The sequence below is a fragment of the Mobula birostris genome, chromosome 4 (genome assembly GCF_030028105.1).
Source record: "Mobula birostris isolate sMobBir1 chromosome 4, sMobBir1.hap1, whole genome shotgun sequence".
Classification (NCBI taxonomy): Eukaryota; Metazoa; Chordata; class Chondrichthyes; order Myliobatiformes; family Myliobatidae; genus Mobula; species Mobula birostris.
This window is the reverse complement of record NC_092373.1, coordinates 182849690-182868319: the sequence shown is the minus strand read 5'-3', so window position 1 is coordinate 182868319 and position 18630 is coordinate 182849690. Positions and strand designations below refer to the sequence as shown.

The window sequence follows — 18630 nt, the reverse complement described above, 5'->3', positions numbered from 1 at the left end:
TTCGGACAATTAATATGATCATGGATAATCTAATCGTAATGTCAGCTGTACCCTCCCACCTACGTATGGTGATCTTTCATGGACTTGTTTATGAAATACGTTGGTCTTAAAACTGTTCGAGTACTACATCCACCACAATTTGGGGAAGAAGGTTCCAAAGATGACTTACTCTTTGCTGGAAGTAACTTCACCTCATCTTTTAATCAGTGGCCCCTACTTCTACCTCCTCCTCAATGTTTTCTCTATAGCCTCCTCCCCTCTGTGAAGACTTTCAGTCAAAGTTCCCAAACTCTAGCAGATAGAAGACTAGCTTGTCCAACCTTACTTCATGATGCAAGGTATCCATTCCAGGTATTAATCGAGTAAACCTTCTCCAAAGTGTTTCAACATGTGTAAGTTAAGTACATTCTTAAATAAGACAGTCACAGTACTCCAGTTATATTCTTTCCTAATCTTTGCCACTTATTTGCCCCACTTACATAATTTTTACCATCTCCTCTAGTGCTTTTCATACAACTTACTTTCTTACCTATCTTTGTGTTATCAGAAAATTTAGCAGTGATACCTTTTGGTATCTTTATTTAAGTTATTTATATACATGGTATAATACTGATGCTCCAGTACAGGTCCCTGTGGCATATCTTTTGACACATGTAAGTAACAAGAAAAAGATCCATCTATCAGCACTCTGATTCAGTGGTTCAATCTGAAACATCAACAATTCCTTCTCCTCCCGCGGATGCTGTTCAACCGCACTCTGTTCTTCCAGCAGATTGTTTGTTGCTCCAGATTCCTGAATTTGCTGTCGCTTGTGCCTCCATATAACTGCACTCTGCGTCCTGTTAGCCAGCCAGTCCTTTAACCAAACCAGTATATTACTTCCCGCATGTTGAGTTGTTATTTTCCATTATAAACATTAATGCAATATCTTATTAAAGCCATACAGGATTAAACCAGGATGCTGCCTGCTTTAGAAAGTATGCATTATGATCAGAGATTAAGGGAGCTAGGGCTTTACTCTTTGGAGAGAAGGAGGATGAGAGGAGACATGATAGAGGTGTACAAGATAATAAGAGGAATAGATAGAGTGGATAGCCAGCGCCTCTTCCCCAGGGCACCACTGCTCAATACAAGAGGACATGGCTTTAAGTTAAGGGGTGGGAAGTTCAAGGGGGATATTAGAGGAAGGTTTTTTACTCAGAGAGTGGTTGGTGCGTGGAATGCACTGCCTGAGTCAGTGGTGGAGGCAGATACACTAGTGAAGTTTAAGAGACTACTAGACAGGTATATGGAGGAATTTAAGGTGGGGGCTTATATGTGAGGCAGGATTTGAGGGTCGGCACAACATTGTGGGCCGAAGGGCCTGTACTGTGCTGTACTATTCTATGTTCTATGTCTTTAAATGCCTTCTGAAAATGTAAGTGTAATAAATCCTTGGTTTCTTCTTTCCAAATTTTGCTGCAGATGAAACTTTATAAGTAAAAGTGTGTAAAGTTAAAAACTGAGTTTAATTTGTTAAATTGAAATTTCTTTTTAATTTGTTGCATTGTGCATGTTTCCAGTGCACTTCTGAAGAATATCATTGTATCTCTTGAGCTTTATGGCTTCCTGATGATGCAGTAAGTTACAGCATGCAGATTCCTGGTTGTTTACAATAGATTCCTCTTTGTGAAGAATTTTAAGTGGAAAATATGTCTTTTGATAATAAAGTTTGTTTCAGTATTGGAAAATTTTCTCTTGAATGGTTTTATGTCAGAAACTTTCAAGTATATTTATATCGATATTTTCTAAACTTTAACTTTCTTTGAACTTTAGATGTTGAGGACATTCTAGTGAAGCCCAAGGCAAACGCAAAACGACAAAAAATCATTGCACAATTGGCACAGTGTGGAGCTAAGGTAAAATATGATTCAGTTCAAAGAACACAAGCTGCAAATGAAATTTGAAATTGGTTTATTACGAGACAACGGGGTGACCCGTTGGGGCACCCTTTGAGAGAAGGGTAGTGCAGTCTGATGTGACCAGAATGAACATTAAATGTTCCTGAATGCTATTGGTATCGCTTTGCTTTGGAAACTGAAGTAGAAAACCTCAGTTTATTAAAGAAGAACGACACATAGCAAAGCAAATATAGCTCCTCCTCGTTTAACGAAGGACACATTTGATGGCATCATTTCTGGTTTATCTGCTATCCTTGTGCCTCTCCTTGTCATTCTGGAGATGTGCAGTCCTTTCATCCCCCGTCTCTTCATCTCTTCTGCTGTTTGTTCTTTGTCTCTGATCCTGGAGACGTGCATTTCTCAGCTCCTTTGTCTCTCCCTCTCTCCTCCTTCTGTGCCTGTTTTTGTCATTCTGGAGACGTGCAGCCTTTTCATCCCCCATCTCTTCATCTCTTCTGCTGTTTGTTGTTTGTCTCTGATCCTAGAGACATGCATGCCTGTCCTCCTCTGCCTCTTCTTCCCTCATCTTTTTTTGTCCTGACTCTTTGATCCTGGAGTCGTGCGGCCCTGGCCTCATCCGATTCTTGTTCTTTCCCTCTCCTTGCCGCTTCCCGACGACGTTTGGTGTCATCTCTTGACCATAATGTCCCCCTTCCCTTTCCATGCGGCATAACTAGACTGACCATTTTTTTTTACCCTAACGCTGGATAGATGATATGAAGCAGTAACACCAAAGCATGCTGATTATTCTTGATGATGTGGTTGGCGCTGTCCTAAATGGACGTGATATAGACACCGCTGTCCTTTGCAGCAAAAGGTTTTATGGGTGTCTTGAAGTATGTTATTACAATAAGATTTAATTATCTCTTATTGATGGGTAGCAGTTAGATCTGTCCCAATCCTGCACATGCTGATGGTGATTAGCAGAATGTGACCCCTCGAAATAGAGCTGCCCTGCCCTTTTACTCCTGTAGGTGTCGCTGCTGAGGCTGGCCGTGTGCATATGTCGGGCTGTCACATTCCGATTTCCATGATGGCCAATCGGGTTTCAGGTGAAAGGGAGCCTGTTGATTATTGCGAATGAGCAATTTTATACGAATATATAACCCTGAACTTTGCCTGCATTCTGTAAGTTAGCGCATTTTAATTCGATTTAGCCAAAAAAAGTGCAGCTATAATTAGCACAATTTGCGCTAATTGGAGGCCACAGACAGACAGAGCATGAGAGTTTTAGTAGTATATAGATTGTCACATCCCAGAGCACAGTAAAAAAAAACTTGCCTTGTGAACTGTTCATACAGATCAATCTATTTCACAGTACATCGAGGTGGTACAAGGTAAAACGATAACAGAGTGCAGAATGAAGTTTGACAGTTACAGAGATATAGCAATGCACGTAGACAGTTAGGTGCAAGGTCATAATGGTTGTGAGATCCATCGACCATCGTAGCACACCAAGCAATCATTCAATAGTTGTATAATGGCTGGGTAGAAGCTGTTCTTGAGTCAGACAGTACATGCTTTCAGGCTTTTGGTCTCTGTCCAGTGGGAGAGGGGAGAAAAGAGAATGTCTGGGGTGGATGGGGTCTTTGATTATTTTGGCTGCTTTACTGAGACAATGAAAGGATAGACAGAGACCATGGAGGGGAGACTGGTTTCCGTGATGTGCTGAGCTGCGTCCATAACTCTCCATGGTTCCTTGTGGTCTCAGGCCAAAGAGTAGCCAAACCGAGCCATTATGCATCCATTTAGGATGCTCTCCATGGCGCATTGATACAAATTGGTGAGAGTTGATGGGAACATGCCAAATTTCTTTTTTTTTATGATTAATTTTTTTATGCATTTCTACAAGAAACTACAAAGACCCCAACAACAAAACGGAGATTTATACAGTGCAAAACAAACAAATCCAATATATAATTCATAACAGTAAGAAGAAAAAAAAAGCACCCAAAAGAAAGTTATGTGAAATTGATATCCACCCCAAACTCCCACTGAAAGAAAGAAAAGAAAAACCCAGGCCAACCACTTTACATACATATAAAAAAAAATCAACCAGAACATTCAACCCCAGAGAACTGTAAATATATATTGGAAAAAAATAATATAATGCCGACTACCAAAAGTATAATATAATTCATAACAAAAAACTGTATAACTTTCAAGAAAGAAAAAGCTGAAAGTAAGGGATTGTAGCATACTAAAAAAAAAGGATAAACTTACCCTAAAGAAACACTATGAAAATATTCAAGAAAAGGTCCTTACACCTTATGAAACTTTATGTCTGAATTAAGAAGTGAATAATTAATCTTTTCGAGGTCTAAACAGGCCATAATATCATTAAGCCATTCAGCATGAGTGGGTGGGGCAGCATCTTTCCACCTAAGAAGAACCAACCGTCTAGCCAAAAGAGAGGCTAAAGATAATGTTCGGCGTTTAGTCAGACTCAAGTGCATATTCACTTCACCCAAGGTGCCAGAAAGAGCAACCAGAGGGTTAGGTTCTAAATGACAGTTAAGAATATGAGATAGGGTAAAAAAAACTTCTCTCCAAAATTTCTCAAGACTAGGACAGGTCCAATACATATGAATAAGGGAAGCCTCAGGCCCTTTACGCTTATCGCAAACAGGATTAATGTCAAGATAAAACCACGTTAATTTAGTTTTAGACATATGAGCCCTGTGTACAACCTTAAACTGCAAAAGGCATTGTCGAGCACATAGAGAGGTTGAGTTTACTGACTTAAGAATTAAATCCCAAACCGCATCGGATAAAGAGGTATTTAGATCTTGTTCCCAGGCAGTTCTGATTTTCTTGAAAGGAGCACGCCTCAAAATCACTAACTTATCACGAATAGCTGATATTAAACCTTTACCCAATGGGTTGGTACAAAGAAACAAATCCAGAACATTTCTCTCAGGCATCTCAGGAAAGTTTGATATCAAAGGGTTAATGAAATGTCGAATTTGAAGATATCTAAAGAAATGAGTATTTGGTAGATTAAACTTTACAGACATTTGTTGAAAAGTTGCAAAATGATTATCTATGAAAATATCTTCAAAGTGCCTCATACCCTTTCTATGCCAATCATGAAATGTTGAATCCCACATAGAAGGTAGGAAAAGATGATTGTGTAAAATAGGGCTAGAGAGAGAAAAACCATGAAGACCATTAAATTTTCTAAACTGAGCCCATATTTTTAAAGTATGTCTAATAAGAGGATTAACAATAAGTCTAGGTAAATGACAAGGAAGTGCAGGAATTGAATGATCCTTAGTAGAGTTCAACTCCATTGCCACCCATTTTGGGCAGTCAGACTTATTATGGAAGAAAGACCAAAAAATAAGACAATGAATATTGGCTGCCCAATAATGTAAATGAAAATTAGGCAAGGCCATACCACCTTCCTTCTTAGATTTTTGAAGATGAGCTTTATTGAGTCTAGGGCGTTTTCCCTGCCATAGATAAGACAAAATAATAGAACCTAACCCATCGAAAAAAGCTTTAGAAATAAAAATTGGTAGAGACTAAAATAAATACAAAAAATTAGGAAGGATATACATTTTAATAACATTAATACGACCTACAAAAGACATAGACAAGGGTGACCACTGTGTCAAACTCTGTTTGGTAGAGTTTAGGAGATTGGTAAAATTTTCTCGAAAAAGATTCTTGAAGTTCCTTGTTACTGTAATACCAAGATAAATGATTTGATTATTAACTACTTTAAAAGGGAGGTCCTGAAATACTAAAGTTTGTGCTTTAAATGGAAAGAGTTTACTCTTATGCAAATTAAGTTTATAACTAGAAAGTTGACTAAATTTATTAAGAAGTGAAAACATTGAGTGTAGGGAGGTGGTTGGGTTTGATATAAAAAGTAAATGGTTATCAGCATAAAGGGAAATTTTGTGCTCAGTACCTCCCCTCCAAATCCCCATCACGTCAGCACAACTACGAAACGCAATGGCAAGTGGCTCTATAGCCAAATCAAAAAGTAAGGGACTTAAAGGGCAACATTGAAGAGTGTCGCATTTAAGACTGAAAGACTGGGCTAGCTGAGAATTGGTTAAAACAGAAGCAGTAGGACATGAATATAACAATTTAATCCATGTACTAAAACTTTGTCCAAAATCAATATTTTCTAAAATCGCAAAAAGGTAATTGAACTTGACACGATCGAACGCTTTCTCCGCATCGAAAGAAATAACACATTCAGGAATCTCAGCTGAAGGTGAATATAAAACATTAAATAAGCACTGTATATTAAAAAGGGGAAGACGATTTTTGATAAAACCAGTTTGGTCTTCGGAAATAACAGAGGGTATAATGTTTTCTAATCTATGAGCCAAAACTTTAGCCAAAATTTTAACATGGACATTTAATAAAGAAATCAGCCTATACAAAGAACACTCTGTCGGATCTTTACCTTTTTTGGCTAAAAGAATAATACATGTCTCGTTGAATGATGCAGGCAATTTACCATGCTTAAATGAATCAGATAATACTAAAAATAATTGAAACGAAAGCAGAGAAGAAAATGACATAGAATTCTGCTGAAAAGCCATCAGGTCCGGGAGATTTACCCGACTGTAATGCAGAGATGGCAGATGATATTTCCTCTAATGATAATGGTTCATTGAGTTGTGCTTTAAAGTCAGGGGAGGGCGAAGGAATACTTAAATTATTTAAAAAATGTTCAACCGAGATATTCTCATTTAAAGATTCAGAAGTATAAAGTCGAAAATATTAGCTCTTGAATGTAGCATTGATATCAGAATGATTTGAAGTAATGTTCCCATTTCCCATTTGAATTCTTGTGATTTGTTGTTCAGCTTTAGAGCGCCTTAATTGGTTAACCAAAAACTTACCAGATTTATCTCCATGAATATAAAATCGGCTCTTACTTTCAAGAAGTTGACGTTCAACCGGCTGAGTGGAGATGAGGTCAAACTTAGTTTGAAGTTCTACTCTCTTCTTAGACAATTCAGATTTTTAGTCTGGGCATATAATTGGTCTATTGCATTAATTTGACCGATCAAATCTGAACGCTCTAAACCAGTCTTTCTTTTCAGATTCACAGTGCATGAAATTATTTGACCCCTCAGATATGCTTTCATGGCATCCCAAACAACCTGGGATGAGATTTCAGATGACATGTTAGTACTTAGGAAAAACGTTATCTGGTCCTTCGTAAATTTTACAAAATCATTATCCAACAGCAAGGTTGGATTAAAACGCCAGTGTTTATTAATTTGAGGAGAACCAGAGAAATTTATGGGCAGGGTGACTGGAGCATGATCTGAAATCACTATACTCTGATAGTCGCAAGAGCGAACAGATGGAATCAACTGATTATCCATTAAGAAATAATCAATTCTAATAAAAGTATGATGGACATGTGAAAAAAAAGAATAATCTGTCTCAGTAGGATGGAAAAACTGCTGCACATCAGAGATACCATAATTAGAAAGGAAAGAATGGATAGGTAAAGCAGATTTATTAGGGAGTCTAGGAGCAGAAGAGGATCGATCCAATATTGGATCTAACCAACAATTAAAATCACCACCCAATATGAGGGAATATAAACTCAAGTCAGGCAATAAAGAAAAAAAAAAGTCAAAAAAATCCACATCTTCTGAGTTGAGAGCATAGAGGTTAGCCAAGACTACCCTATTATTACACAATTTCCCAGAGACAGTAATAAAACGACCATTTGTATCCGAAATTTTGTTATGAAGCTCAAAGGGAATATTCTGATCGATAAGAATTGAAACCCCCTGGCTTTAGCTGGAAAAGCAGAATGGAAGTGCTGTCCCACCCACCTAGACATAAGACAAGAGTTATCAAAACTATGAATATGCATTTCTTGCAAAAAAGCAATGTCAGTTTTAAGCTGCTTGAGATGTGAAAACACCTCAATTCTTTTAACAGGATGATTCAATCCCTTAACATTCCACTTTATAAAATTCAATGGGCTAACCATTATCACATAAAAAGGCATATAAGGTAGTAGGCATAAATTTGGACAAACATTCTAATAACAGCTCTGGGGCAGAAATAAAAAAAAAAAGAAAATCAGGACGAAAAAAAGTCCTGAGTAACAGAGAGTAACTAAAGATTGTTGAATTAGTGTTGGCACTGGGAAACCCTCCCCACCTCAGAACCCAAAGCAAGAAGGCTACCAAAGAACAGCAGCAAGCTCTTCAGAAAGAAACTAACCCTAACCCCGACTTCCAGTTTTGGTATAACTTCATAAGCTCCATTTAATTAACAATATTAAAAAAACAGAAGGCTTTTGCACTTGGAATTAAAATTATACATAAAGGAAAAAAAAGCAGTACTATTAAAAAGTATTAGACTTAACATTGAGATAATAATCCAGATTACCAAACCCGCGAAGAGATAGAAAAATACAGTAATTTTTAAAAAATGAAGTGAAAAAAAGAACAGGGAAAAAAACAGAGAAAGAAGAAAAAAGTACCAATCGGCCATTTTAAATAATCAAATCAAGTCTGAAAGAGACCCCATAACAAAGAGACTTTCGATAAATTTCTGAACTTTTTATAACAGAGTAAAACCATTTTCAGTAATTAAAATTTCAGTGAATTTCTAAAATTCTTCTATCAAAGTTAAAACATTTTCAATAATATAAAAATTAAATTTAAAGGGAAAACAAAAAATGTAAGAAAATATAAGAAAAAAACAGAGAAAAAAAAGCAATCGGCCATTTAAAATAACCAAGTCTAAAGGAGAAACCTAAGCAAGGAAGCTTTCAGTAAATTTCTGAACTTCTTTCAACAGAGTTAAACCGTTTTCAGTAATTTAAAAATAGTTTAAAAAGAGTCACTATAGTAAGGAGACTTATCAATAAATTTTTGCATTACTTACAGCAGAGTTAAACCATTTTCAGTAATTTAGAAATTGAATTTAAAAGGAAAACAAGAAATATAAAAGAGAGAGAGAAACAAAAGCTTATCGGCCATTTTAAATAATTAAATTGAGTTTAAAGAAAATCACAATGGCGAAAAGACTTTTGGTAAATTTCTGAACTTTTTATACCTGAAATAACCATTTTTAGTGATTTGAAAATTTAATTTAAGAAGGAAAAAAAAAACTAAGGAGAGAGAAAAAATAGTAATCAGCCATTTTAAATAGTCAGATCCAGTCTGAAGAAGTCGTAACAGCAGGGAGACTTCCGATGAATTCCTGAGCTTCTGTAACTGATTTGAACCATTTTCTGTCCCCAGTACTAAGAGTTATTCGGATATGGGCGGGATAATGTAGTGAAGGCCTGAGTCCTCAATTATAAAACTCTTACATTATGCCTATATATTCGGCGCGCAGCCTCATAACCTGAGGAGTGTAGTCTTCAACAATGCGAATGGAATGTCCCTTATAAACCAATTTCCCTCTGCGATGTGCTTCCATAATCAAAAGGTTTTTCATCTGATAGCAATGAAAACAAAGTATAACTGGGCGTGGCTGGGAGCCCAATTCAGGCTTAGAACGAAATACCTGTATAAGGTGAGCTCTGTCAAATTCAGGTAGATTCGGAAGAGTATCTTTCCCAAAGACCTCACAAAGTAAAGAGGAAAAGAAATCAACAGGAGCTCCACTTTCGATAGCCTGTGGCAGACCAAGGATACGTAAGTTGTGCCTTCTGCTCCGACCTTCAAGATCAGCTATTTTTGATGATAACTTGACATTGTTCTCACTCAAATTAGAACAAACGGCTTCCAACTGCTGAACCCGACCTTTTAAATCTCCAGTTTCTATGTCAAGATGAGAAAGACGAACGGCATGTTCCTCCACTTTGGAGTTAACTTGATCCAATTTTGACTCCAACGAGCTGAAGGAGGTCTTAAATTCAGGCTTACATTCAGATATAATGTCTTGCCGGTGCTGGTCCAGAATGGCGATGATGTCGGCAGAGCCGGAGACAGTCGCAGAAACTTCTTTTTTCCCAGCTTTAGAGGGCTTGTAAGTCATTGTAAGACAGGTGTATTCATGGGAACAAGGAAAAACTAGCAATCTGAAGTAGGAAAAGGAAGATAAGTGCGGAGTTAAGAAATGAAACGGAGGGCGGTTTTAAGTGACTAACCAATTGCCATCTTACCAGAAGTCCCGATGCCAAACTTCTTTGGTCCTCTACTTCCTGAGGAGGCTAATCTCCCTTAACTGTAGTGTCTGTGTGGTAGACCAGGAAAGGCTATCGGTAATCTTCACTCTTAGGAACTTAAAGCTTTCAACCCTCTCGACCTCAGTATGAGGTCTTTAGTGAGGATCTTTGATGATAGTTATTGTCATCTGACTGCACCAACACTGGCAACTTTGGGAGACCTCCAGTCTCCTTGATAACTCTGTCTGCATGAAGTGTACTGAGCTGCAGCTCCTTAGATGCAGTGTTAAGTAACAGTAGCTGCAGATTGATGGTCTTTGGCTCATACGGGAAAATGAAGTGGTGTTAGATAGGAGCTACAGGGAGATAGTCACCCCTAAGTTTCCGGAGGCAGGAACCTGGCTGTCTGTCAGGAGAGAGAAAGGGAATAGGCAGCCAGTGCAGAGTACCCCTGTGGCCATTCCCCTCAATAATACTGCTTTGGATACTGTTGGAGGGGGCGCGACCTACCACGTAACAGCAGCAGCGACCAGGTCTTTGGCACTGAGCCTGTCTCTGTGGCTCAGGAGAGAAGGTGGGAGAAGAGGCAAGCTGCAGTAATAGGAGATTAGTTGGTTAGTGAAACAGAAAGGAGGGTCTGTGGACGAGAACGAGATTCATGGATGGTCTGTTGCCTCTGGAGTGCCAAGGTCAGGAACATCTCAGTTTAAGTTCACAACATTCTTAAATGGGAGGGTGAACAACCAGAGATCATGTTCCACATCGGTACCAATGTCGTGGGTTGGATGGGTGCTGAGATCCTGCAAACTGAGTTCAAGGTGTTAGGTGCTAAGTTAAAGGACAGGACCTCCCGGGTTGTGCTCTCAAGATTGCTTCCCATGCCATGTACTAGAGAGGCTAGGAATTGGAAGATCATACCGTTTAATACTAGGGAGTGGTGCAGGAGAGAGACCTTCATATTTTTGGATCATTGGACTCTCTTCCAGATCCTATATGTGACAGATGTCATTCTGAGATGGCTTCCTTAACTCGTATGTTTTGATCATGTCCTCTGTTGAAGAAATATTGGAAAGATATTTTTGATATTATTTCAACTGTCCTGGATATTGATTTACAACCTCAGCCCATTACTGCAATGTTTGGTTTACCAGTGATAGAACAAAGTCATTTTACCTCTTCATCATGTCGGATGATTGCATTTGTTACATTAATGGCTAGAAGATCCATACTATTGAATTGGAAAGAGATTAATCCTCCCACTACATTTCAATGGTTCTCTCAAATTATGTCATGTTTAAATTTAGAAAAAATTAGAAGTGCAATTTATGATCCTTCTATTAATTTTGAAGAGACTTCGAGGCCATTTATTCAATACTTTGATATGATGTAGTCTGACCCTCTCCAATTCTATTCTGCTACTTTCAAATATATGGAGATATATAGTGGAGTTAATGACACTATTGGTTTTATCTGATGTAACATAACAACCCATTTTTTTTTAGTTTAGTTGATTAATTTGATTTAGATTAGGGTTTTTTTTTTCTCTTTCTTATTGGGGAATATATATATTTTTTTCTTTTTCATGATATTTTTGTATTTTTTTTCTATAATATTTGTACTCTGTGAGATTTTGGGAGGTTAATATCTGTGTATTAACTGTGTTTATATTTTTATATATACTAATTATTAACAATGTAATTGTGCCACACATGAGGCTACTTAACAAGATAAGAACCCATGGAATTACGGGAAAGTTACATACGTGGATAGAGCATTGGCTGATTGGCAGGAAACAGAGAGTGGGAATAAAGGGATCCTATTCTGGTTGGCTGCCGATTACCAGTGGTGTTCCACAGGTGTCCGTGTTGGGGCCGCTTCTTTTTACATTGTACATCAATGATTTGGATTATGGAATAGATGACTTTGTGGCTAAGTTTGCTGACAATACGAAGATAGGTGGAGGGGCCGGTAGTGCTGAGGAAACAGAGAGTCTGCAGAGAGACTTGGATAGATTGGAAGAATGGGCAAAGAAGTGGCAAATGAAATAGAATGTTGGAAAGTGTATGGTTATGCACTTTGGCAGAAGAAATAAACGGGTGGACTATGATTTAAATGGGGAAAGAATTCAAAGTTCTGAGATGCAACGGGACTTGGGAGTCCTTGTACAGCAGCGGTCCCCAACCACCGGGCTGCGGACCGGTACCGGGCCGCAAAGCAGGTGCTACCAGGCCGCGAGGTAACAATATGATTTGGCGATAGGAGTCAACTGCACCTTTCCTCATTCCCTGTCACGCCCACTGTTGAGCCATTACGCACGCGAGGTCATTACCCGCGCGTCAGCCATGTCAGCGCGGGAAGAAGATCAACTCCTCAAGATTGCAAATGACGGCGGGCTGAAAAGTATGTTTGACATAACATTTCTGCCGGCATTCTGGATCAAAGTGAAGGCTAAATATCCTGAGATAGCCAAGAAGACACTGAAAATGTTGCTTCTATTTCCAATATATCTCTGCAATGAATGCAACGAAAACTAAATTGCGTAATAGACTGGAAATAAGGAACCCCGTTCGAGTATCACTGTCTCCCGTCACCCCTCGATAGGACCATCTTGTTGCAGGGAAACAAGCCCAGGGCTCCCACTGATTCAGTGATATTGGTGTGTTGCAATGATTTTATATTTTCATACGGGGAAAATATGTGCTGTGTGTTTAATATCCAAACGTTACTTAAAATGTTATGATGCTATTGACTTACTTATATAACCATATAGCAATTACAGCACGGAAACAGGCCATCTCTGCCCTTCTAGTCCATGCCGAACGCTACTGTCACCCTGTCCCGCCGACCTGCACTCAGCCCATAACCCTCCATTCCTTTCCTGTCCATATACCTATCCAATTTTTCTGTAAATGATAATATCGAACCTGCTTCTGCCACTTCTACTGGAAGTTCGTTCAACACTTACTTCAAGCTCCTCTGTCCTTCCCTGATAATTGACTTACTGCTATATTCATGTGAGGAAAATATGCGCTGTGTGTTTAATATTAAATTCGTTAGATAAACCCTTTTAGAAACGAAATTGAGTGTATTAGCCACTTATCACCTATATTCCGGTCGTGATTAGCACCACCACCCCCCGACCAGAATCGCCAAAAACGTTTTGTAGAAAAATCGGTACGTACATGCATGTGCACTGGTGCCCGCGCAAGGCTTCATGGTCATTGTAGTCTGTCTGTGTAAACAATGTATTTGGCTCTACTCTTGTCTGTTGGCAGCCCTACCCCCCCCCGGGTCGGCTGGTCCACAAGAATATTGTCAATGTGAAACTGGTCCGCAGTGCAAAAAAGGTTGGGGACCCCTGTCATACAGGATACCCTTAAGGTTAACCTCCAGGTTGAGTCGGTAGTGAAGAAGGTGAATGCAATGTTGGCATTTATTTCTATAGAGTATAGGAGCAGGGATGGGATGTGATGTTGAGGCTCTATAAGGTGCTGGTGAGACCTCACTTGGAGTACTGTGGGCAGTTTTGGTCTCCTTATTTAAGAAAGGATGTGCTGACGTTGGAGAGGGTACAGAGAGGATTCACTAGAATGATTCCGGGAATAAGAGAGTTAACATATGAGGAATGTTTGTCCGCTCTTGGACTGTATTCCCTGGAGTTTAGAAGAATGAGGGGAGACCTCATAGAAACATTTCGTATGTTGAAAGGCATGGACAGAGTGGATGTGGCAAAGTTGTTTCCCATGATGTGGGAGTTTAGTACGAAGGGGCATGACTTAAGGGTTGAAGGGTTTAATTTAATTTAATTGTATTTAATTGCAAGTCAAATTCCATTGTAAAGGGATAATGGTAGATACAAGAATGATATGGGTCCACATCTCAGAAAGTATCTTCAATTTGAATTCTTAATTTATCCTTCTATGTCTTGGTGCAACTTTTGAGACCTTTTCAAAAGAATGTCTTTCTGGATGCTTGATGTCAAAAGCTGTATACAGGGCTCTAGCTGGGTCCAAGCCAAAATTCATGAGGTAGCATTGTGTAGGAAAATGTTGTTTGTTATACTTCTGAAGAAATGAAACAAATATTCCAGGAAGTTTTGTCCTACATATATTTGTCGTATGGTAACTAAAATGACTGTTTTAGTTACGGATCTGAAGCTTCTGTTTAACACTTTTATTTTTGCAAGTTGTGAAGGGCATGAAGGAAAAGATGGTGCCTACAAGAGTGAAGAACACTTGAGAGGTGCAGGAGCAGTGGCATCAGGACTTGGGGGTCAATGAAGGGAGAGGCTTGGATGCCTGATTATTGATATTGTGTAGAGGCTGGGATGCAGATGGAGGGGGCAGGAGCCTGGTCATTAAAATGCCAGGTCCATTGGAAAATTGGGCATTTAATTGAATGAAGGTGGCGGTGGTCTGCCAGAGCCAGGGGCAGTCAAGGAACAGCAGGTTTGGAACTTGAAGTCCCAGACCCACAAAGAATTCTGAAATTTGGTTCCATCAAAGTAGACAATGGTCACTTCCTTATACAATGTGGACAAATTTAGAACATAGAATAAAGAACATTAAAGCACTTTACATACCCATTGGCCCACGATGTTGTGCCAACCCTGCTCTTAGATCAATCCGACCCTTCCGTCCTGCATAACCCTCCATCTGAAAGATTTGTAAAAGCTCCTAATGTATCTGCCTCTACTGCCCCTGGCAGGGCGTTCCATACACTGACCATTCTCTAACTTGCCTCTGACATTTCCCCCTATACTTTCCTCCAGTCACCTTAAAATTATGCCCCCTTGCATTAGCCATTTCTGTCCTGGGGAAAAAGTCCACTCTATCCACTTTATCTTATCATCTTGTATACCTCTATCTAGTCACCTTCTTTACTCCAAAAAGAAAACCCTAGCTCACTTAATTTATTCCCAGTCCGGTATGTTCTCCAGTCCAGTCAGCATTCTGGTAAATTTCCTCTGCATCCTCTCTAAAGCTTCCACATCAAGACACCTCTCATCCTTCTTCACTCCAGAGTGAAAATCCCTACCTCACTTCCTAAGACATGCTCTCTAGTCCAAGCAGCATCCTGGCAAATCTCTGCACCCTCTCTAAAGCTTCCACATTATTCCTGTCATGTGTTGACCAGAGCTGAATCAAGTATTCCAAGTGTGATCTAACCAGGATTTTATAGCGCTGCAATGTTACATCATAGCTCTTGAACTTAAAATTCTTCAGCTCTCACTGAAGTTTTTACAGCGGTTGGTAATACGTTGTATATCAAATCTTGAAATGTACCAGACGAAGACCACAAAGCGTTCTGTCAAATTTCCAGAGGGGCATGAAATAATGATCAGTTTTGTGTTTCAATCCATCCGGGATACATTTTCAGTCGAATAGTATGGTTTTTTACTAGATGTTTTAAGTTTAGTCTGAAGTAGCAATTTGAGAGAATTACATTCAAAATCTTTGTGCTGCAAAGTGTATGCATGCAAGAATAAAATTAAATTATATATTTATTGCTCGAGGTAACATGCACTAATTGCTATGTAGAAACTTAACTCAAACAAGTCTATTTTGTCCTTAGGCCATCCGAAATGCTTTTAATTTACCAGAGTCTGCCTCATGTGAAGAAGCTCAGGATAAGTGGCAAAATGCCCACCTCAGTAAAGATCCCAGGGACATGAATGTAGTGGACCTGAAATTTAAAGAAGAAGTGAATCAGTACAACAACCAGATCAACAAGGTCTGAAAAAATATTGCTTTTGATTTATTATAAGTAAATGTTTGTTCTGTTGGAGGCGATACTAATTATCGTTCCAGAATGCATCATTTCCTGTGCCTTTTCACTCAGTGTTATTGGTGGAAAGGGGGTAGATAAATTCTTAAGAATGAAATAACAGAAGATGAAATTAGAATAGAGTTTATTCTAATTAGAATTAGTAACACAGGGTTTCATTTACCTGAAGATTCAAGATTCAAAATTCTTTTTTTGTTATTTTTCAGTACACGAGTGTAAAGGAGAATGAAATGATTGTCACTCTGGATCCGTTCTGGTGTTTCCACAACCAATGTTCTCACTTTAAGGACTCTCTATCTTGTTATTTCATTCTCTTGTTACCTATTGCTATTGATTTATATTTGCATTTACACACTTTGTTGTTCATTGATCTGGTTTACAGTTACTGTTCTATACATTTGCTAAATATGCCCGCAGGAAAAAGAATCTCAGGGTTGTATGTGGTGTCATGTATGTACTCTGATAATAAATTTTACTTTGAACTGCTTTGAACTTAGATGCAGCATAAAATAAACACAATAAGCTTAAAGAACACAATAGAACATCCCATCACACCCATCCTTATGATCGAACAATGGAAATTCATTATATTGGCTAAGTAAGCAACTAGTTTGACCAGAGTCCTTAAACACAGTAGATTTTATTTGATACTTTTTAAGTATCCTCAGCTGGAATGAAACCAATAGTGATTTTGTCACGTATTTTTCTTATAAAAGTTTCCAGGTCTGGTCACTCTTAATGGGCATTCTACATTAAGGAGACTGAGATAACTAATCATTGATTGCTTGGGAGCAAATTTTAATTTTTGCTCCCTTAGGCTGTTTTAGCAATGAAGTTGAGAACCTGCACAATTTTCGTTTCCCACCATTCCCTCGTGTATCTTGTTATTAAATATTAAAATATTCAGCAGCATTGGCATGGTTTTCTGAAAATGAAATCTGGCAAATTTAAAACTTTGAGGATGTAATTGGACAGGAAGATGGAGATACAGTTAAATTATTAAAATGTGAGGAGAAATAAAGAACTTCTTGAATTGTAAGAAATGTGTAAATGGAGAGCTAAAGAGGATAGTGGCTTGCTATTTTATTTATTGAGATACAGCGTGGAATAAGCCTGTTCGGTCCTTTGAGCTGTGCTCCCCAGCAACCACCAATTTAGCCCTAGCCTAATCATGGGACCACTTACAATGACCATTTAACCTACCAACCAGTACACCTTTGGACTGTGGAGGAAACCAGAGCACCCAGAGGAAACCCAGATGGTCACAAGGAAAACGTACAAGCTCCTTATAGACAGTGGCTAGAATTGAACCTGGGTTGCTGTACTGTAAAGGATGAAAGTAAATGTGCAACTAATACAAACAATTAGGAAGGCAAATATTTACCTTTATTACGAGGGAGTTCAGTCCAAATCTAAGGACTTTGGTAAGATAATTGAAGAATTGTGTGGTGTTTTTGGCTGTAAATCTCAGAATATTTTCTGTTGTGTAACCAAGTTGATTTTTTGCAATGGTTACTATAATATTTGGGGAGAGAATAGGAATAATCAGTATTCATTAAAGATGAAAAGAGTGGGAAGTCCTCAGTGCAGCCATTAAGATTCTGATGGGATTGACTGGATAATGTTGAGAGACATTTCCTTGCTATGGAGTCTTGAACTAGGGGCCATGGCCTCAGGATAAGGAGTTTGCCATTCAGAACAAAAATGAGGGATAAAAATCTATGGGATGTTAATCTTTGGGATTCTGTACTTCTGAAGCGTGTTTGGTTGTTGAGTAAACTCAGAACTGAGATTAAAGGATTTTTGAAAAATAAGGGCTATCTGGATAATGGATTTAAAAGTACAAGATTGGTGATATTTTTATTGAATGATAGATCAGACTCGAATGTGGGACTGTCAGTCCTGATAAGTGTACAAAGTAAGTGCATCCATGACTGTTTAAATATTTAATTGATTCCACATAATTAGCTTTAAACTGGCTAGAATTTTAAAGCTAAAAGTTGATTTAGCTAAAAGTTAGCTAAAAGTTGATTTTCGATATTATTGATGCAACAAAATGACAATGGAAATGATATCAGCACATTAAATATAAATTAAATAGTTTGATTTCATCTTCAATTTATTTATTAGCATAGATGAGATCGGAAGGAGACCAGATGATTCTTCATAACTGTTCTGCCTGTGTTGCCTCGTTTACTCTCTTTACTCTTCATTTTACCTGAACAGCACAGTGGGGCAGTGGGGGGGTAGGGGGGCAAGAAACATCATTTGGATTGATATTAAATTGTCTTTCCACCTTTGTTGTTATCTTTTGTGTGTTTTCTTTTGACTGACAGGTCTGTATGCCCCTGGGTCTTCAGAGACAGTTTCCAGAAAATAACCTGCAGCTGATGGTGCAGTCTGGTGCAAAGGGCTCAGCTGTTAATACTATGCAGGTATTATTTATTTTCTCAGTGTAGCTGGGCAGTTTCATACCATGTCTATGTGTGTACATCTTTAACTGTTTTAGAAACTGCTTAAGGATTACCATTTCAATGGAAATCGTAAAGGAGTCAAAGGTTCATAAAGCATGAAAATCTTCAGTCCACTAACTCTGCCCTGACCTTCAAGCACTTATGTACACGAATTGCATTTAATTCTTCCCTTGTTCCTATGAGCCCTCTTCAGATTCCTCCACTCGTATATGAACTAGAGTTTGAGTCAAACAGCTTGGAAACAGGCCCAGTGGCCGAACTCATCCGAGTTAACCAATACGTCTACCAGCCTAGTCTCATTGACCTGCGT

At 38.6% G+C, this 18630-nt stretch overlaps 1 protein-coding gene across 2 annotated transcripts in view; it reads left to right on the top strand.

Moving 5' to 3' along the window:
• The window catches only part of polr1a (RNA polymerase I subunit A), a 167385-nt gene that overhangs the window by 55608 nt on the left and 93147 nt on the right, over positions 1-18630 (top strand). For both annotated transcript variants that reach the window (XM_072256641.1, XM_072256642.1), the window contains exons 17-19: positions 1816-1898; positions 15634-15792; positions 18183-18281. In XM_072256641.1, coding sequence (XP_072112742.1) covers positions 1816-1898; positions 15634-15792; positions 18183-18281 — 341 coding nt within the window. The remainder of the gene's footprint in view (positions 1-1815; positions 1899-15633; positions 15793-18182; positions 18282-18630) is intronic.